General features: G+C 42.9%; 1 protein-coding gene across 2 annotated transcripts in view; it reads left to right on the top strand.

The window, feature by feature from the left end:
- dtx1 (deltex 1, E3 ubiquitin ligase) overlaps positions 1-21,861 on the top strand; it is a 58,534-nt gene that overhangs the window by 24,579 nt on the left and 12,094 nt on the right. For both annotated transcript variants that reach the window (XM_034091106.2, XM_034091105.2), the window contains exon 3: positions 15,319-16,066. In XM_034091106.2, the coding sequence (XP_033946997.1) occupies positions 15,319-16,066 (748 nt within the window). The remainder of the gene's footprint in view (positions 1-15,318; positions 16,067-21,861) is intronic.

Genomic DNA, 21,861 nt, shown 5'->3' with positions numbered 1-21,861 from the left:
TATACTCACACACACACACACACACACACACACACACACACACACACACACACACACACACACACACACACACACACACACACACACACACAAAGTGAGTCAGAAAGCAACCCTTGGCAGAACTGCAGCTCCTCAGCTGAGCGCGGTCACGACACCCAGCAGCGAGTCAGAAGGTTGTTTCAGGGTCTGTTGCTTCACTGCAGTGCAGGAGTTGGCAGGTGGACAGGACTAAAACTTCATTTGCTCAAGATTTCTTCCACTCTGACTTTTCTTTGTGACCCAAGTAACTGCATACTCCGCATAAGTGCACAGTGACTGGCCAGCTCCTATGTCCTGGGTGTGGGAGAGTTGTGTAGAGTTTAAGGGGCTGGGGGTGAGGACGGTTGCAGTGGGAGTTAAGCCACTTTCCCTCACCACCACTTTGTCTTGCTGGCAGCAAAACTGTATTAGCGGTGCTTGTTTTACTGCAGTGTTCACTTTTAAGCTCGGCAGAAGTGAGACATCGTCTTTTTTTATTGTTATTTCGCAGAAAACCTCCACTCATCGCATGCCTCCTTCAGTACTCCCTCCCTCCTTACTCTTGTACTCATCCCTAGTCTTTCTCCTTGATCCACTTTTATTCTCTCATCCCTCGTCCCTTTCTTTTCCCTTCCTTCTTCCCTTCATCCTTTCATCCTTACTTTTGTCAATTACTGTCCACCTTCTTAACTCCCATTCAATCCCCTTTTCACTTCCTTTAACTGCACCTTCCCTGTATACTTTCCTTTCCTCAATCAGTGTCCCCCTGCCTCCCTACCTGCACAACCCCCCCCCCCCCCCCCGCTTTTATTCATCCATCACAGATGCCGATAAAGAGATCGAAGACTTAAGGGAATCCAAGTCGCTATTCACTTGTGTAGCTCATTATAAAAACTACATTCTGGGAAAACCAGTCTCATCTCAGTATAGAAAATGAGCTTTAATGTGTTGTTTTTTTGGAGTGGAGCAGGGGGGCCGCAATATTGTTATGTATAATGCTGTTAAACCAGCTTAATGCCAGCCTGTCATCCTCATTATTAGGGTCTATGATCTCTGGGTATCTGTTAATGAGGAGATAATGCTCTTACAGATCTCTCCGACTTTGATGTTCAGGTATGACAATGCCTTTTTGAGAGTTTTTCACATCTAAAGCCTCAGTGGTACAAGCATTAAAACGAAAAGTTCACTTCTTATCATATTCATATGCTTTGTTATCAGATATTTTTGGAGCCAGATGTGTTCTCCGAGTCTGTGATGCATTTTTAAACCGCTCTGCAGTATTCTGTCTCTTCATCATCTCTAATAGCCAGCTTGGGTGCATTGTTTGTGAAGGCCTTTTTGAGAGATGAAAGTCCTTTTTTCAAGCTGTCCTCTGGGGTTTATGTGAAACATCAAACGCGCTTCAATTATTACATACTGTAGAATGTATTAGCATATCCATCATGTGTTCACTATTCATTTGTAGCATATTGTGAAAGCTGTATGATGATCATTTATAGCCTGTGCCTTCTCTGATGCTGTGCTGCTTGGAGCTTTGTAGGTCTTTTGTTTGAACAAAAGTTGATCAACGTCAAAAAAAAGGCATGTTGTCACAGAATTGCTTGTTGGAAAGCCTGTTTTTTTTTATGAATGATGAAGCTTGGCAGGAGTTGAGCCAAGATGTATCCATAATACTAAGAAATTATTTGACAAGAATTAGAGGGGACCCTGAATTAAAACGGATCAAGGACATGCATTTGAGGAGAAGCTTGTTTTAGGTACAGAGACAACAAGGTCCTGTTTTGATAACAGATTAATTAATTTCTTTATTTCTGTTTTAAGCACAGTTTGTAGTACTCACCGTGTGAGAAAAAGTTTTTAGAGAGTACTTGTCCATGGACAAGTGAGTTTGACAATTTACTTGTCCGAATACATTTTTTACTTGTCCAGAATGGACAAAAATTGGGGCCACTGGAATCTTCTTCTTCGTCATCGTATTTTACATTTTCCCACGGTTTTTATGACACCGCTAACGTAAGTGAGCGGTAAGATTTTACTGCATCACACATAGGGTTGGGTATCGTTTGGATTTTAACGATTCCGGTTCTGCTTTTCGATTCCGGTTATTTTCGGTTCTTGATTCCGGTTCTTTGAGAGGGTAAACATAAGTCCCATGACAAACTGGGAGAAAAATATATTTATGAAAACATTAAGTCAAATCTGTATTCCTATTTACAAATCACTTCATACTGTTTAATTTCTTACGGTTATTGAATACAATTATATAAAAATAATCTCTGCATTGTTTAGTTAGTTCTAAGTGGTGCAGTTTGAGAATGTACAATTGGCCCAGTTTCCTCTGATGTTACACTGCAACCTGCCTGTGAGACAGAGTCCAACCACACATGTCCAACACATAGGACATAACCTAATAATAATAATAATGACACATTAGATGTATAGCCTATAGGCCTAGCACTTTTCTACAACTCAAAGACGCTTGCACGCTTACACATGTCCTGCAATACACATGCTGCAGCTGCTCACTGTTTGTAAAAGTAAATAAATAGTATTTTCATTTCAATAATGTACTTTCTATACCCTGCTTCATAAACAATACTGACATCCCTGTGCTCCTCTGAGTCTGGGGGTCCGAGGATGTGAGGACAGCGCGAGGACACAGACAGGGAGGCTGCTTTACTTCATAAAGGAAATGGTGGTCAATATTAACAACATAGGAGCTAAAACGCTTAATAACCTTCATTACGTGTTAGAGAAAGAACATAAGAAAGTTTGACAAAGATGAGGCTGTTAAATGGGCAGCAGATCTGCTGTGTGTAGAAAGAGAGAGAGAGAGACGCTGAGCTGCAGTCCGCGGCTCAGGGGCTTGGCCTCGCCTCCTGTCCTCACAACTCTTATTAATCCCGGTACCGGACAATTGTTATTTGTTCCTACTCGGAACCGAGTTTTGCTTCCCAACCCTGCCACTGTGCTACACTCCCCACCCCGCTCCGCCCCCGTCTAACTGTACAGAAAACGGTGAGATGCATTTCCTTAGGAATCGACAAGCAGAACAGAAACTAACACTTGTAAACGAACAATGGCGGACACGTACAATTTGCGAATGAGTTCTGCCTTTTGTAAACTGAATGTATCAATCATTTGTCAATAAATCAGGCCGAAAAACGTCACTTGTCCGCCGGACAAGTCAATTGAAAGATCTACTTGTCCGATATTGTAAATAACACGTCCCGGACGGTGGGACGTGTACTTTTTCGCACACTGATACTGAATAACAACTCTGGAAAGTTATCATTGCAATGATTGTGAGGTAAATTAATAAGCCTTCAAAAAATGTTTGCCTGCATGTTTATGACTGGCCTACGGTTCCTTGGGAACAGCAATGTTTGAATGCAGTACTTAAAGGTCACATGTCATGGCCATTTCCACTGATCATAATTCCATTGTTGTGGTCTACTAGAATAGATTTATACTGTGCAATTTTCCAAACTCACATTGGTTTCACATACAGCATCTCTGTAAAGTATGTGTATTCACTCTCTCCACTAAACGACTCGTTGCAGCTCTTGCCCCCCCCTCCCTGTGAGCCCAGTGTGCTCCGATAGGTCGGGACGTTGTGAATCGCGCTAAACTCCGTGGAGGTGTGATTTCCTTGTTTAGCGATACACAGCCAAACACAGCCAAACTCACCCTGAGCACACACAAAGTCACAGCCGAAGTAAAAACAATAAGTGTGGCTTGATATTGAGTAAGAAAAAGGTTGATAAACGCTGTGAGAATGGGTCTGCAGAGAGAATTTCGCCGCGATCCCAACTGTCTGTTATCAGCCTGCAGCCAGGGAGGAGAAATCAGCTGAGCTGCATGCACTGAGTGTGTGAGGAAGTCCGTGGATTGGTGGAAAAGCATGACATGTCACCTTTAAGGAGTCTGCTAGCCTGCTCAGAATTACATACTGTAGCTGCATGATTTTGCTAAGCATTTATAAAGTTTACGGTGCTCACCATCTCAGTTTAACTTGTTAGCATATGGTAATTGTGTATAGGTCTGTCAAAAATGAAGTTCTAAAATGGAAAACTAGGTTTGATGTCATTCAGAAACAGTGACTCCTTTTAGATTACAGGCAAGTTGATTGTTACATATTAAAATGTCCTACTCAGTTTGAATATTTGGCACAATTTCAAATCACTATTGTTTCTTTGTCATCGTTTCATTTAAAAAAACAATATAATCCTCTTTAACAGGGGAGGAGGAGGACCTCTCTGCTTATGTTACTTGAGTAACAATAATAAAGTTATGAAAGTGAGAGTGAGAACAATGCTGTGGGTATACTGTGCCGTGTTGTTTAAATAACAGAGCCACTGAAAAAGGGAAATGTGTTTCACACAATCAGTGTCTGACTCTCCTGGGCTATAACTCGAGCAGGAATTGATGTTCCTGTCTCTGCTGTTATGAATCTCTCTTTGTTTGAATGGGTAAGAATTATTTATCATTAGTGAGTCTAGAAAGAAGCCCTTCACTTCAATCAAAATGTACTAGACATTCATATCTAAAAATGACTGTTCTCGCATACTGAGAGTCAAATTCTCAAAAGCATTGCTTAGGTTTTATGGCCATGAGAAAACTGCACAAATGGAACAAACAGAATCTCTCGCAAATGGCGAGTTGTATTTAGCCTCTCGGTTCTCAGGGCTACTTGCACATGTTTAAAATAGGTAATATGCATATATTTAGTTTGTTTGATAGCTAAATGGATACATTGCATCCCCCTTAACTGCACTGTTGCAGTTCCGATTACAGCCGGCAACATTTTTTGCATGTTTAGCCACTATGTCTCCACATATCCTCCCTCATCAAAATCAAACTATCCACTAACAGTGATGCACCATTCATGATTTCAATAGCCGCAATTAATAAAGTGTGCGTTGCAGCCATGCAGTAGTGCTGAAGTGACTGAACATTGCACTTCCAATATTTGGGGCAATAAAGTGGTGCAGTGACGCGTCCTAAAACCCGGAAGTATGTTAGCATTTTACCACTTCCGGTTCCCTCGACAAAAAAGCAATGCAAGGATTTTGGAAAATAGCTCGAAATAAGGTCTGTGGTTGACACACATTAAAGACACGGATCACGTTTTGTTCTACGACATTAAATACATCAGCAGTGACCCCACTGGTGATTTCTGAAGAGTTTACGTGTGTGAAAAATGATGGTTGTTAACAAGTGGCTGAATAGGACTACAGAAGTTGTCGAGGACGTTGTACGTCATTACACCGAACACGGAAACACTCCCGCTAAGTTTGTTTTTCCCCGTGTTCTGCTTGAAAGCAAGTGCCTCCTGCAAACTGTTAAAACAAAAGCTTCAACTTGTACAATTTTGAATCTGTGTTTTTGAATATGGATCTTAAGTTGGCGTGACGTTGAAGCAGCGACCCTGCTGTAGTTCGTTTAGCACAGGGGTGGGGAACCTTTTTCCTCTCAAGGGCCATTTCAATTTTTTCAACATCCTCCGAGGGCCGTACAAATTATTGACGTCTGCTTAAAAATACTAAAATCACAGCCCATTCATTTGGTCTTTCTTTCATGCTGTGCAAAGAAAAAGCAACCTCTTAATCCAGATATTTTACCATGATTCGCGCATGCATGCACGTGCACAGTTGTGGCATGACCACCAAAACAGAAAGATATGGACACAAGATGTGTGCAATTTCGTTTCCTATCCATGTGAACATGATTGAAGTGGGGGGGGACCTAACCTCCTCTAGGGGGGTCCGGGGGCATGCTCCCCCGGGAAGATCTTTTTTTTTTTAATATTGAAGTTAAAAGCATCAATCTGGTGCCATTTGAGAGCAACATTAGTAGATCTATGGATACATCTCTCAACACCCAGATGAAACAGAACAGGAAGCAGATTTTCTTTTTCTTTATGGATATTTTACAAATCACTTCCCTTTCAAACTGTATTCTTGTTTATTAATAACAACTTTTTTTTACTGTCATACAGTATAGTATTTTATACCCGTTTACTGTATTCTCTTATTTTTTTATAACTATAATGATCATATAAAGATGTGCCTTTACCTCACTGGTTGGAGAAAAAGCTTCTTATATTCGTTAGCATAGCTAGCTAACCAGATGCTAATAACAACAAAGTTATTGACTGTATGATCAGTATGACGGATGAACAGATCGCCACTGGGCTTTCAACTAAAGACACAGCCACGCAAAAACTGCAACATGTGTACGGCTCCTTATGGCTACTGACATTTGTGAAGTCCCGGCCCGGTGCGGCGTTCTGGTGCTCTGCTCTCCGGCAGCCCTAAACCCCTGTCGGACGAGACATATACCACGTGATGACACGTGAGGCTCGTGTTGTGTTCATAGACCCTGACCTGTGTGTTACCTCGAGGGCCGTATCAAATTGTCTCGCGGGCCGTATACGGCCCGGGGGCCGGAGGTTCCCCACCCCTGGTTTAGCATAACGTTAGCATTTTGCTTCTGGCGATTAGATTTACGATTATAAATTCATAAAAGTAGGGTAGACATGTGGAGATTATCCGACTGAACAAAAAGTGATCAGTCTCTTAAATGTGTGTCAACCACAGACCTTATTTCGAGCTATTTTCCAAAATCCTATGGAGAAATTGCATTGCTTTTTTGTCGAGGGAACCGAAGGGAACCCATGCGCAGCTTACTTTCGGGTTTTAGGACGCGTCACTGTGCCAGAGGCGAAGTCCCTCCCCTTCCGGTTGAGCTCCATGGGACCTTGGCCCATTCCCAAACCGCCCCCTACACCCTACCCCTCCGTTTGCGCGTTCACGCATGGTTCACGCGGAGGGTCCGCCATATTAAGGGCTGTTCCAAAGCAACGAGTGTGGAGCGGTGTGGAGGGGGAGTGGGCTATCAAGCCCTCAAACAGCGAGTCTGCAGCGGTGCTGACTTGAGACCGGTCTCTACCTGACCCGTCTCAACGCTGTGTGTGTCCGTCAGGAAACAAGCTAGTAGTACAAATCCAGGAAATCACATTGTAGGATTTTTAATGAATTAATTGGTAAATTCCTCGGTAAAATAAGTATTTGGTCACCTACAAACAAACAAGATTTCTGGCTCTCACAGACCTGTAACTTCTTCTTTAAGAGCCTCCTCTGTCCTCCACTCGTTAACGAGTTCAAACAAGTGCTATTAATACAGTTATCAGTATAAAAGACACCTGTCCACAACCTCAAACAGTCACACTCCAAACTCCACTATGGCCAAGACCAAAGAGCTGTCAAAGGACACCAGAAACAAAATTGTAGACCTGCACCAGGCTGGGAAGACTGAATCTGCAATAGGTAAGCAGCTTGGTGTGAAGAAATCAACTGAGGGAGCAATTATTAGAAAATGGAAGACATACAAGACCACTGATAATCTCCCTCGATCTGGGGCTCCACGCAAGATCTCACCCCGTGGGGTCAAAATGATCACAAGAACGGTGAGCAAAAATCCCAGAACCACACAGGGGGACCTAGTCAATGACCTGCAGAGAGCTGGGACCAAAGTAACAAAGGCTACTATCAGTAACACACTACGCCGCCAGGGACTCAAATCCTGCAGTGCCAGACGTGTCCCCCTGCATAAGCCAGTACATGTCCAGGCCCGTCTGAAATTTGCTAGAGAGCATTTAGATGATCCAGAAGAGGATTGGGAGAATGTCATATGGTTAGATGAAACCAAAATAGAACTTTTTGGTAAAAAACTCAACTAGACGTGTTTGGAGGAGAAAGAATGCTGAGTTGCAAAGGGACCAGGACGACTGATCCGTGTAAAGGAAAGAATGAATGGGGCCATGTATCATGAGATTTTGAGTGACAACCTCCTCCTTCCATCAGCAAGGGCATTGAAGATGAAACGTGGCTGGGTCTTTCAGCATGACAATGATCCCAAACACACCGCCCGGGCAACGAAGGAGTGGCTTCGTAAGAAGCATTTCAAGGTCCTGGAGTGGCCTAGCCAGTCTCCAGATCTCAACTCCATAGAAAATCTTTGGAGGGAGTTGAAAGTCCGTGTTGCCCAGCGACAGCCCCAAAACATCACTGCTCTAGAGGAGATGTGATTTTCTGGATTTTTATTTTCTCATTTTGTCTCTCATAGTTGAGGTATACCTAGGATGAAAATTACAGGCCTCTCATCTTTTTAAGTGGGAGAACTTGCACAATTGGTGGCTGACTAAATTTTTTTTTGCCCCACTGTATGTCCCCTCTGTGTAAAGAGATTCGCTCACTTTTGGGCCTGATCCATTTATATAAAAACTAGTGCTGTCAAAATTATCGCGTTAACGGCGGTAATTAATTTTTTGAATTAATTGCGTTAAAATATTTAACGCATTTAACGCATGTGCAGAATGGCCCGCCCCATACGTGCCACCAGTGGCAGGCCAGGGTATGGCTGGCGTAGGCTACACCCATACCAAGAAATGGCTTAGCCCCACCATGAAAAATGATGTTAAAGTAAGCAAAATAAAGTCTGCCAACTCGCGGAGTAAATTGCACAGACAGCAGTTAGTAAAACTGATTTCAGTAGCCACGGTTTTGAAAACTTTTGTCACGTAGTGATCGTCTTCTCAATAGAACATCTTTGATAACGGCGTGGTGTTGTTGCAGGAAGTCCCGACGCAGAATACTTTTGCTGGAGTACAGGGCAGAGCCATATAATAGTAATAATATGGCTCTGGTACAGGGGTGCACATAACTGGTACGCAGGTTATGTGCGTAATCTGAAATGCGTACCGTCACTTGTGTCACAAAGCGCATTTGCGTACCGACGTACTTGTGAAGCTTTTCCAGAAGGCGGTTAGATCACCGGACGACAGAGTCGGTCTCCGTGTGCACAGACAGGGCTGCTGTTAACGTCGGTCTGTACAACGGAACTGTGCCAAAACTACGCCAACCGGCTGCGGAGGGAGACTCCCCTCTTCACTGGAGAACTGCGCTAAAACAGCTGATCACAACGTTCACACTCTGTGGTCACGAAGTACTCCACTAGCCCCCCCCCCCTCTGTCGACTTTCCTGAAGTACTCCCCCGTTGATAGAAATCAACACGTAATGAATTAAGACCCCACGGTTTGATGATTGATAGGTGTGTGGGTCGTCTTTCATTTTGACACGCAGAAAAATGTTATAATAAACATAGATACTGTATGTTAAATGGATATATCCGCCTTCTTTCGTTTATCTTTCCATTCCCACAAAAATATACATAAATAAATGGCATATTTTGGACATAGTTCGAATGGTGATTAATCATGATTAATTAATTTTTAAGCTGTGATTAATCTGATTAAAATTTGTAATCGTTTGACAGCCCTAATAAAAACCTGTCTGAAAATGAGCTGATCAGAATTTGGCCACTTTATGATGTCATAACGTTTTTTTTGGCTTGTGTAACCATTAGTAACCCCCCCCCCCTATCACCTGAATCTCCTCCTAGAGCACCGACAGAGAACAGAGAATCGGCACTTTTGAAACAGGGCTGAAACAGAAGGTTTTTTGGGTTTGATATTTCGAGGCAAACACTTCAGAGACATGTTTTGTATATATATGAGACCTATAATAAAGTAATGAAAGACAGTATAATAGGGGACCTTTTAAAGTATTCACTCTTCAAACATCAAGTCTTTTTTTTGTTTCTGTTCTGTATATGCAGCATCATGTCAGACGTCTGCCCCTTCTCCATCAGAGACCACAGATTAGCTAGTTTGAAATACTGCTCAGACAGCATTGAGCCGTATAATGCCGGACCTGTTACTGGCCTCTCTTGTTCTGTAACGAAAAATGCAACACTAAGTTTTAATAACCTGAACGCATCCCAGAGGAAATTGATAAGTCTTGTTAATTATAAGGATATATTACAGATCTTGATGTGTCATTCTCCTCCTTCCTTTAGTGCAAGGTGATGTGGACCTCTTATTCAATGACGCAGTTTTCTGCTCTCTGTCCAAGTGTTGAGTGTTTTGTGAGCGAAGGATGGGGACTAGTGAGTGACAGAGTGGAAAATGTGAAGAATAGCTCAGAGAGACAGTGCTGGTGAGGAGCCAGGAGACTGTGGAGAGCGAGGGGAAAGCTGGTGTCAGCAGCAGATGAGATGAGCGAGCGGAGGAGGAGTTGACTCTGATGGTGCTGTGCTCAGGGAAAGGAATAGTAGGAGCGTTCACATACAGTCAACACCCCCCCCCCCTCTCTTCTACCCACCACCCTCCTCTCACTACTTACAGCCCCAGGGACAGCTTCCATGACAACAAAACCTCCCCCTGGCGTTTCTGTGACAAACAAAGGCTGTCTCTCACGCATTAGCAGTGGCTCAGGTATTACCTGTGGTGCACACACTACGTATTCGTCACTTTCCATTACGGGGGTTTCCATCATATTTTCCTGTGTGACCACAGAGGTGTTGGTGCAGGAAAAACACGCACATCGATAACCTCAGATTCAGACATGATTTACTGCTCACTGTGTGAAGCAGCTTCACTCCAAAGATCAGTTTTAGCTAGAGAGAAGTGGATTTATTCCCTAAATGGTGATGCCACAGTTTGATTTCTATATTCAAATCAGTTATTTTATTATTTAAATGTGCATACAAGAGAAGATAATATTACTCATTTGTAAAAAGAAGAGTGGCGTTCTTTTTTTGAAAGGTAAATTACTGATTTGAGATGTTGCCAATTAAAAAGACACAACATTTCAAAAAATTTAAAACTATTCCTTTATTCTATTTTATACAAATTGGCTGAGCTTTTAACAAACCGACCGTTTATCTTACTTTATTTTGGGAGTGTTGTTTTGTTCTCAGATTTTAGTGGATTTGAATATATAACGATAGAAATGAAATTCACAAAAAATGCACAATTTTATTTCTATTTTCCTATCAGTTATTTTATTATTGTAATGCAACATAAAAATGAAGAGAAAATATTATAACTCATGTATAAGAAAGATGTGTCTAGAGTTAAATTACTTGGTCAGGTCAAGAAACGCTCTGTATCTTTTTGAAAAAAATACAATATACTCTTTTATTGCCCCTTGTTAACAGTTCTTAGAAAAGCTTTCACCAGAATGAACTACAAAGCATCCATTTGTCAATCTGCTATCTTTCCCTGCAGCAGGCCTCTGAGGGCAGTCAAGGATGTTACAAGTTAATGTTGCATGTCCTTCCATTTAACAGAGTGTTTCAGACAGAGGAAAACAAAACTATCAAGGTTGGAGACTGGCACAGCCTCATGTGGAGAGCCGGCAGCAGGAAGTTTTACCCCCAGCTAAGATGGGAGAGGGCAGCCATGCTCACCCTGACCCCACCTGGCCCTGTGTGACAGCGGGGTCAGAGTCCCACTGTGAGGCCTGACGGGCTGTACATCACACAGCTCAGCAGAGGGAAACACGCTGGAGTTGGGCAAAGACATAGAGAGGACAAGGGAAATGAGGGGAGGGCAGGAAAGATGGCTGCTGAAGGCACACGGGGTCTGACAGGAAGTGGCCACTCTTGCTAAGTTTCCTGCTAGGAAGAGCGTTAAGGGTCACAGGGGGAACATGAACCACTCTGCCTTTTTGGCTGTGGCAGTATACAGCAGTAAATTACAGCAGAATGAGAGGCAGTGTGCAGCGTTTCAGGCTGAATGTTTTGAATATGACTTCCCACATGAGGCCCCAGGACACGTGTGTTGTTGTAGCCTTTGCCTTTTCCTCTCAAGGACCCTGATCCGCAACCTGTACACTCCCTGCAGAAGAATGCAAGTGTTTAGAGAAGAACTGTAGTTTGTTTGAATGTGGGTTTTACTTTGGACATAATTTCAATTGGTTACAATAGTTGTGTACTTATGTGTTGAGATGTTGGAAACCAGCAACATCCAAGTTAGCCAAAACATATTTGGAAGATGAAAACAAAGACTTAAAGTGGCATTACTACCAAAACTGTACAATGTTAACATCCATCTTATTTGGATGATAATAGGTGGGTTTGTTTGGTTTAATTTTAAAGGAATAGCTTGACTTGTAGGAATTGTGATGGGAGATGCTTAGCTTAGAATAAGGAGTGTGTGTGGGGGAGAAACTCCCTTTGGATAACAGAAACCTGTAAAACACACTACAGGAAAACCCCAAAATCATGATAGTGCCCCTTTTTAAGAATTAGTTTGCTAGCACCTATCAACATGTTTATCTCATTTGTTTATTTGATACAAATACATACATGTAACAGACATTTAGCAGATTAAACAAGACACAAAATCAAACTATTCCTTTAACCTACTTCTGCAATGTCCATTTGTCTTACTTTATAGGTAGGAAGTCACCTTGTTATCCGATCTCAGCAATTGTTTTAGTTAGTTTAAATGTATAAAAATATACTAAACTAAAATTGTCGTTAACAAATACATTGCATTGTTGAGATATATCATATGAGCATTTACCTTTTATGCTTAGTCCTTGAAAGCCTCAGTTTGTGCCCTGCGTGTATTATGAGCTAGAAAGCTGTGGATATTGGTCGATCTTTTAAAATCCCTAGAAAGCGTTGTTGGTTTCTCGCACAACAGATGTATTTTTAATCCAGATGGTCAGATGAGTGTTTGAGGATTCTAGAAATATTTTTATAACCGCAGTAATTCTTATAAAATGACCTTCTAGGTTATTAAAAAATTGCCGGGTATTTATTTTTTGGTGGAAAATTGGGTGCTTACCTCCGTGACTCGAATTGAATAAGTAATATAGGGGAGTCACAAACCAGGTTTTTTCTGTGAATGCTGAGCAAAGCCCTGTCCTCGCCTCACTTTAACTACGGCAGAGAAATCTGGCTGCCAAACACCCATCCCTCCGAGCCCACTGAAAATCTTTCAGCTGAGCACATTTAATGCGTCAGGCTCCATCAGCACTCTCATGAACAATTACCAGTACTAATAGGCTTTCAAAGATAGAAACTGTTTCTTTCTCACCACCGAAGTTAAGATGTATAAATTGACGCCTGGGAAAAACACATCTTCACATGTTGAAACATTTATGAAGCTTGTGTTAAACCTATTAGCAAGACTCTGTATGGCTGTGCCTGTGCCACCATTGACCACGTGGTCACAGAAACATGCAGCCATTCGGAAAGTGTCGCATCTAATGCATCCCTCAGGAGCTGCAGGGATAAAGTGTTCAGATGTGTGGCTAGCTCTCCAACGCTACGCTAAAAGTGTGTGTGTGTGTGTGTGTGTGTGTGTGTGTGTGTGTGTGTGTGTGTGTGTGTGTGTGTGTGTGTGTGTGTGTGTGTGTGTGTGTGTGTGTGTGTGTGTGTGTGTGTGTGTGTGTGTGTGTGTGTGTGTGTGTGTGTGTGTGTGTGTGTGTGTGTGTGTGTGTGTGTGTGTGTGTGTGTGTGTGTGTGTGTGTGTGTGTGTGTGTGTGTGTGTGTGTGTGTGTGTGTGTGTGTGTGTGTGTGTGTGTGTGTGTGTGTGTGTGTGAATTAGTCGTCAAACCGAGTCCTTTAGCAGCAGTCTGCAGCACAGCCTCAAGGTCAGACTTACTGATTCTACTGATGCATTTTATTCTCCAGAGCAAGCAGCATGAGGGGTTACCGCTGCCCACAGACCCCTCTACTCTTTCCAACATCCATTCACACACTCCCATCCCTCCATCACCCTGGTCCTCCCTGGCAGGAGAGTGTGCATTTACCCGTTAAATTAGGTGGGGGAAGGTGGGGGTCGGAGTGCCTGGATACCCTTGTGGACTTGCTGCGGGGAGATGGATAGGCGAAGGTGTCCTGATTTCCCATGTGACTACGGTAATTGTGTTATAATGGAGGTGGGAGCTGAGTGGCCGTCAGCAGAGGGACAAAGGTACAACCCACTCTTTTCCCGTCGCCATACAGAACAGTTGACTGTAGACTGAGGCAGAAGGGGATTGTGGGTATGATGTGTGTGGCCATCGCATGCAGCTTAATAGACACTCGGAGCGATTTTCCTAGCGTGTGCACACCAGCTTGTTGCTATGTATTTTTCTTCTTTTTTTTGAGCCACTGACTTACTGCTACAGTTTGCAACTACATTCCCTTCCGGCAGGTAGAGAAGTGTTACACCTCGTCTTCATCAGCTGGTCAATCTGCTGTCTCAACAACACTTGTTGGCTCAGTCATTGAGCAATAAACCGAAGCAGCATTAAAACTGCATTGTGCCTCTGGCTAATATCAACAGAGTTTAATCTAATGATGCCTTTTTCCTAGTGATCATTTACACAATTATTAATTTACACAATTATTTGTCAAGTATAATGAAAAATTCTAAGCACGTTTACATTTGTTAGAGTTTTATGTTTTTTCATAGTTTCTTGTCCATGGATGTCTAAAGGGAACTGGATACAGCATCGGAGGCGGGACTTATTCATTCCTATGAAAGTTGCTCAGTGGCACATGAAGCCTAAAATGGAACGACTGTAGATACAAACCCAAATCATCCGGGGACTTTTGCCCATATGCGTGCGTACTTGAGCTTTCCTTAAGCCCGCCTCCAATCTCCCGCTCTCAGCTCAAGTCAAATGAATGGAGAGTGAAAATAACTCTGGTAAACTTGTAAAACCTAATGATAAAGCAGCTCTAAAATTGTTCATACTGGGTGGTTGACAATGTTAGTCAATGGGAAAACGTTTTTTTGGGCCAAAATGACGTGATGTGCTAGAATGGGACTGTAGAAACACCATTTGGCAACTACGACAATTTGCTTCAACGGCTGGCGCTCTTCTTTGGGGCTTGATTTTGACTCATCAAATTAGAGTCATCTCATTTGCAACCAATAGAGAAATCAATAGAATAAATTAAATGGGCATTAAGCTTATTTTACACGTGAAGTTACGCTTACTATTTGAGCTTGAGCTTGAGACTTTTCATTTTACATTTTAAACAGATTTACAAACTGGAGGTTTGTCCAGTACCTTGAGTTGTTGTAGCTTGACCCACATAAGAGACTCAAAGTTCATTTACTTTTTTAGTCTGTCTCTTGAAAGTCCTCAGACTTTATGAACGACAAACTAAATGGTTTAATTTAGCTTATAATGAAACTCATAATGAACTTTCAAAATTAGAACCATTTCCTGTGGACGGATGAGTTAATTGACCTGAATCTGTAAAGCCAGCAGAGGTGTCAAAAGATGCAGAATAAAGAAAATCTGGTCTAAAAAATGATGTTTATTCCTCCTCACATTTATCATTTGTGATCTTCTGTCCTTGCAAAGTAGCTGACCATAACAAAAGCTTTTTTTTTTTAGATTGTCCTCATTTTTCACTCTCTCCCCTGTCTTTTGTTTTAGGCACGATGAGACCAGCGCAGAGAAACTTCTATGAGCCGTCGTCCGCCCCGGGGAAAGGCGTGGTTTGGGAGTGGGAGAACGACAGCGGCTCGTGGACGCCGTATGACATGGAGATCTGTGTGACCATCCAGAATGCCTACGAGAAGCAGCACCCCTGGCTGGACCTCACCTCTCTGGGCTTCAGCTACCTCATCGACTTCAACAGCATGTGTCAGACCAACAGGCAGAGTCAGCGTAAGAGACGCCTGCGGAGACGCATGGACCTGGCCTACCCGCTCATCATGGGCTCCATCCCCAAGTCCCAGTCGTGGCCCGTGGGAGCAAACTCCGGCCAGCCCTGCTCCTGCCAGCAGTGCATCCTAGTCAACAGCACGAGAGCCGCCTCCAATGCAATTCTGGCCTCTCAACGGCGTAAGCACTACGGCGGGACAACAGGAAACACAGGCGCTACAGGAACTCTCACTGCAGTGCGGCAGAGCAACACCTTTGCTGGAACCTCCCTCTGGTCCCCGACATCCACCTCCTCGGGCCCCAACAACAATAACATAAGTATGGGAGGTGGGCATGCCAAAGCTGAACAGGTGCTGTTGCCACTGTCCTCTGCCAACTTCCCCTGTTCCCCCGTGATGCCCACTCTTTCATCCGCCCATGGCCACCACGCTCTCACCATCAACGGACAGAACAACCTGAACCGGCCGGGCACACAGCGCATTTCCATGAGCACTGCCAGAGGAGCCGTCCCACCAGGGTAATGACAAACAGAAGCATTCATACCCCTTATCTTCCACTTGAATGGAGTATGCAGTGGCCTGTTACTTGTTATAGCACAGGCATAATGCTCGGATTTGGTTGCATTTCCAGTTGAGCTGAGGCAATAGGAGGATATAAAAAGCAAAGACAATCTCTGTTTCTGCTTTTCTGCTTCACAAAGCTTTAGTATCTTTGTGTCAGGAGTATTGTTCTCTGTCGTTTTCTACCTCTCTCTGCTGGTTTATGATACATTTCGTTAACATATGGATCATTACAGCTGCAGAAAAAGCCTTGGGTCCAGTTGATTTTACAGAGGAAGAGCCCTTCTTTTCACATGTTCGTCTGCAATGGCGACTGCTCCATAATGAGCTTATGTTGGCCCCAATAGGCGTGAAATACTGCAGCTCTTCTATATTATTCTGTGGCCTCTGCTTGCACATTTCTTATGACACCATGCTGTGGTGGTCATGAAGAAAATGACATTGTAGGTTGAATATCTGGATCTTTGTGTGTGTAACCGCGTCTTTTTGTTTTATGGTGTTCATGCACGGGCAGGCTCTGGTGTAGCTGTGGAAAGCTATTTGCCATGGAGGCACTGGCGAAGAATGAATAATGGAAAAAGGAAAAATGGGAGCTTCAGCTGAGCGCTGTGACCTCAGAGCGATTCAGCGAAAGGAGGAAAAGAAGTGTGTGTAGAGTTGTAACCGATACTTCAGTCCTTTATCCTGCTTTCTTTTACTACAATAAACCACTCCTGATCTAATTTGATTCAATTTTGCTCGCACTGCTCATGGGGAGAGACACACTTACTGCGTGTTTGAATAATGCCGTCCTTCACCCAGGCACACATCCTTTTACTTTCTGTGGCCTCATTCTGCGACACTGAATGGAAACGTATAAGATGTTGCTCTTCGTAGCAGGCCATGACCTTGTTTTATACAGCAAGCATGTGGAAAATGATGCAACTGTGTGCATAAAGAAAACCAGCATGGGAGGTATATACATTTTCTTCTTTATTGTAAGAAATCAGTGAAAGCTTGAATGTCACTTTTTCACACAAAATGTTTTTTGCGGACACAGAAAAAGCGAGGGAGAGGAATAGACTGGGGGTGAGGTGGAGTGTGTCAGTTCCCAGGCGAGTGGCTCGACATACAGGATGAGTGTGGTTAACATTCACACAACATGAGCTCACACACACAAAATGAAATGAGAAAAAAAAACAAGCGTGCTCAGGGCCGATAACAGAGGAACCCACACAAAATGCAAAACATCAGATCTGTTTTTCACACACCAGAATAAAAACGGGTGCTGGGTGCGAGAAAGGTAATTGGCATCTATGGCTTGTTTACAGGAGTTGATGTCACTGCTTTAGATACACAAACCACCATATGTTGTTTTGACTTGTGTATTATTGGAGACTACAGTTCAAATATTGATGTTTTTATTGTGTGAAGGAACCAAAGGGTTTCGGGCTATTAATGGTGTTGTTGTTTAATGCATCTGTCTTGTGAACTGATATTAGAAGTGGCACCATCTGCTGGTTTGTGTAAACACATCAGTTTATCTTAATAATGGGTTTGACACAGCCCACTATATAACACCTGCTGAAACAAGGTCATGTGTAGTAACGACAGATACAGGCTGCTGTAGATTATTTTTGAATGATTCAGTTTACACTCTATTAACACTTGTGTGAAACAAAGGCTATATTTAGTAGGGCTGCAACTTCAGATGTTTTTCAAAAAGCAGAAGATTCTCACTTTTTAAAAGCTGTAAGAGTTGACGATAACATTGAGTGATGAGGAGTTATTATATTTATTTATAAGACTGTTTGAAAGATAAAGAAGCATATTATGAGGGTGGATTGAACAGAAATAATGTAACAAGATCTCTGAGCTGAGACGCGCTGTCTTCAGGCAACAGGGCACGGGTGTGTGTATGAATGTGCACGCTGTCATTGGCTGTGTTTACGAGCTTCACTCTGCTTGTTTTAATACAGCTCGCCTGAGTGTTGGCTGGAGGGCTGTGTGTGAAGTTCATTATCTCTCAGTGGGCAGCTCTGGGGCTTACCATCAGATAACATTTATATAAAAAATGAATTCATCAATCATGTCAGCTCATCAGGACCAAACTGATTGGTGTCATTATTGCTTAATTCTCAGGACATTTCAGGAGGTGAAAGTGCATTGCCCATGTTGTAAACCCCCCACAGTGCAGCACGTACAGGGCTTTCCTCTGCCTCCTGATACTCGCAGCAATATGCAATTAAGCCCTCCTGGAGTTCTCTCCCTCCATCCCCCCTCTTACTGTCTTTATGGTGCATAATAAACAGATGAGGAGATATAAGACCTCCGTCAGCACATTCCTAACTAGGCCTAATGTAGTCTCTATTTGGGGAATCACATCCCTCCCGGTCTGATTAATTCCTCAAGGCAGGCTGGAGGTTCCCTCAGGATAGGAAGGAGGAAAAAACTGAAAAAGGACGGCAACCCTCGTGCCCTGACCTAGCATGGGCCACAATTAAGGTGGTTTTAATGAGTTAGGTGTGAAGGGGTTGGATTCAACACTTAATTTGCATTGGTTTTAGCTCAGAAATTGCAGCGTTTGACCTACAAAAAAGCGCCATAGCAAATGGTAATTCCTCAGAAGCACACTACTGTCCACTTTTATAGGTTTGATTGTGGCCAGGCTCGGAGAAGGAGATACATTTGAGTTGGCAGAGCAAAATAAATGCAGAGGGGATGATGTTTAGTCTGGTTTTCCAAAGGAGCCTTGTCAAAGCTTGGATACTGGAAAAGAAGGGTTGCAGTGTAAAGGCCAAAGGTCTGCTCTTGTTTGTACATGAGCTAACGCAGCCTGTTGTTTATGATCAGTGGAGACCTCCAGCAGCACACTTTTAGGAACTAGATGATAAGTAATGACAAAGGATTTTGATGCACTCCCAATAATTATGACGGTATTTTTAGACAAGAATTATGTGCGGCAGAGAGCGGAATAGGCAACAAGGGGGAGGAGTTTAACCGTTGAAATAATCCAGCATTAGGATTGTCAGTGTGTGAAGCTGCTTCAGGCACAGCCATGATGGAGAGGGTCATACCTCCAGGTGTAATATTTCTAAAAGCAAATTAAGAGAAAAGGGTGCGCAGAATTAGATGGAGTGGAAGCTGCTTACAGGTTACAGGTCGACTGGCTGGTAAAGGATGCAGTCATGTGTTTACAAATAATTCTGCACTGTAAAGATAGGTAATCACGCTCACAGAAGTAATGAAGTACAGCCAAAAAGCAATTGCCTGCAAGATGGGGATATATTTGTCTTCATATTAAAATACACCATAAAAACAGAGTAGATAAGTATGTTTGCTTTTTTGGTGGATGTGTAATCAAACGGTGTGTAGCTGTTTCATTAACATTGCATATTTATTATGCGATACACTTTGCCGGCTCATGCCAAGATCTTTGCCAGAATCTGAAGGCAATAAACATGAAAAGCATTTTCCTAATTAATGTAATGTTATGGATCTTTGACAAATCCTCTGTGCTGTGTGCCTATAGGAGTGTGTCGTTTGTGCAGTGTGCACACGGCACACAATGAGATGGTGTTAAGGGCTCTCATGGTGTGCTGTCTCATTTCTTCTCCTAATGGAAATTATTTGTTTGATCACAGCGCTCTCACTGAACAAGCTTAATTATACATGCGTTCATAGAGGGAGGCGTCATGTGTTTTGATTTGATTTAGGCCTAAGTGCATGTTTAAATGGAGGAGGGACTCTCCCACTGGGCTGTACCTAATTTGGTTTTAATGAGTATCAGATGCCGCTTTGGCCAATCCCATTCTACTTCTGATATTCAGGTTTGAAAAGGTGTTTGGCACTTGCTCTGCCTTAAAGCAGCCCTATTACGCTCATTTTCAGGTTCATATTCATATTTTGTGCCTCTAGTGTGACATGTTTACACGCTTTAATGTTGAAATAGGTTTTTATTTATCATACTGCCTGTGCTGCAGCTCTTTTCACCCTCTGTCTGAAACCAGAGCCCAGTCTGCTCTGATTGGTTAGCTGGCCGTCTGTGTTGTTATTGGTCAACCACTTAGGCTAAGGGGCAGGACATCTCTATCACGTACAATGTGTTGGAGCGCTGGCCAATAGAAGCAAGAGTGTACGTAGTGATGTCACTATGTTACTGAAGTAAACAAAGGAGTCCAATGGAGGCGTTTCAGGCAGGAAGGGGAAATGTGTGTGAGAGATATAGATTGGTAAATAGATATATGATATGCTTTATTTATCTATCTATTGGTTTGTGTGCACATACCAGGAAAGGAAAATCCCCAAACAGCATAATCGGGTCCAGTGTAAAAAAATTCCTCTACTTTTAAAACCAATAAAAAAGGCAAAACTGTTTGTTTAACTTAGTAATGTATCGACTAGTTGGTTTGAGCTGTAAGCAGTGACTGCAGTGGGGGAGTTCACAAGTGAATTCCTCTGCTGCGGTTGAGGGTGTGAAATCACTTGCTTTTGTCACTAAAAATCAAACCTGTCTCAGTTTCACATCTTGAATTCAACATTTTGACATAAGTTGTTTGAAACAACAACACATCACCAGCTTTCTTTTGTTTCCAGTCTGACACACAACAGGAGTCAGCTGATCCTGCTCTCTGGTCCTCTGGTGTGAGAAACAAAGTGCAGCAAGTCCCTACCAAAGGGACGATGGGACACATCAGCCTCAGCCAGGCCTCGCGTCCCTTTCCCTTATTGCTTGCACTCAGCTAATTGAAGGGCTTCCCCTGGCGCAGGAACAGAGGCTCCGAGGCTCTGGCTAATATCAAAGCAGTCTCCTGATGCGGATCTGTGAAACGCCTGAGCGCTGCAGGGCCAAAGATCTCAGTCCCTTCATGGTCAGAGAGCAGAGAGATGTAGAAGTATATGTGGAGATTAGTTAGTGTGTGTGTGTGTGAGTGTGTGATATACAGAGATAAATTGCTCAGTGAGCAGTGCCCCATTTACACAGATAATTTCATGTAACTTTGTTCAAGTTATGTTTAAAAAATGTCTCAGACCATCTACGTAAAGGAATTGTTTGGATGTTTTAATGAGTGGTTGTATGAGGTACTTATCCATAGCCAGTGTATTCCCTACAGAAGATGGTGGTCTGCATGCCAGATCTTAGTTTGTGATATTCTGTGACTTTGAGGAGGTCGAGATAACACTCTAAAACAGCAAAGTCATACAATAACACAAACTAATTGACTTGTAGTAGACCAGCAAGTTGTGGTTTCGTTTTCTTATACATATATGTTACTTTATTGACCCCAACCCAACAGCTAATAAAGACTCATGAGAAAAGTGTATTGTTCTGATTAGCAGCCGAATGCTTCACTGTATTTACGAGACTTGATTTTGTGGGCCTTTTTTTACAACCAACTCGCATCTGGTGCAACGTGTTCAATTCCGGTTATTTACGTGTTGCTTCTTAGCTGTGATTTAAAGCAAGATATTGATTGCAAATGCATAACTTGAGTTGGCTTGTCATGACACTGGGGCGTTCTCTTTACCTGAGGAAAGAATAATGGTCTGAAAACTCTGAATGCTTTTCAGTAAACCACGGCCCTCTATAGCGACTCACTGTGTGCCCATAATGATGCCTGAAGTGCTTTTGTCGGCTAGCTCCACAGATGTGGTCAACTGTCAACTGTCTTTGTCGTCTGTTTTCACCATGAACTCTCCAAATGTCATCCTGAATCAGACTCTGCTGCAGTGCTTTGTACATGAGTCAAGCTGTCTCATCCCATTGCAGTTG

This window comes from Pseudochaenichthys georgianus, chromosome 9, assembly GCF_902827115.2.
Source record: "Pseudochaenichthys georgianus chromosome 9, fPseGeo1.2, whole genome shotgun sequence".
Classification (NCBI taxonomy): Eukaryota; Metazoa; Chordata; class Actinopteri; order Perciformes; family Channichthyidae; genus Pseudochaenichthys; species Pseudochaenichthys georgianus.
The sequence above is the reverse complement of the archived record's forward strand: the minus strand, read 5'-3'. Positions and strand labels throughout refer to the sequence as shown.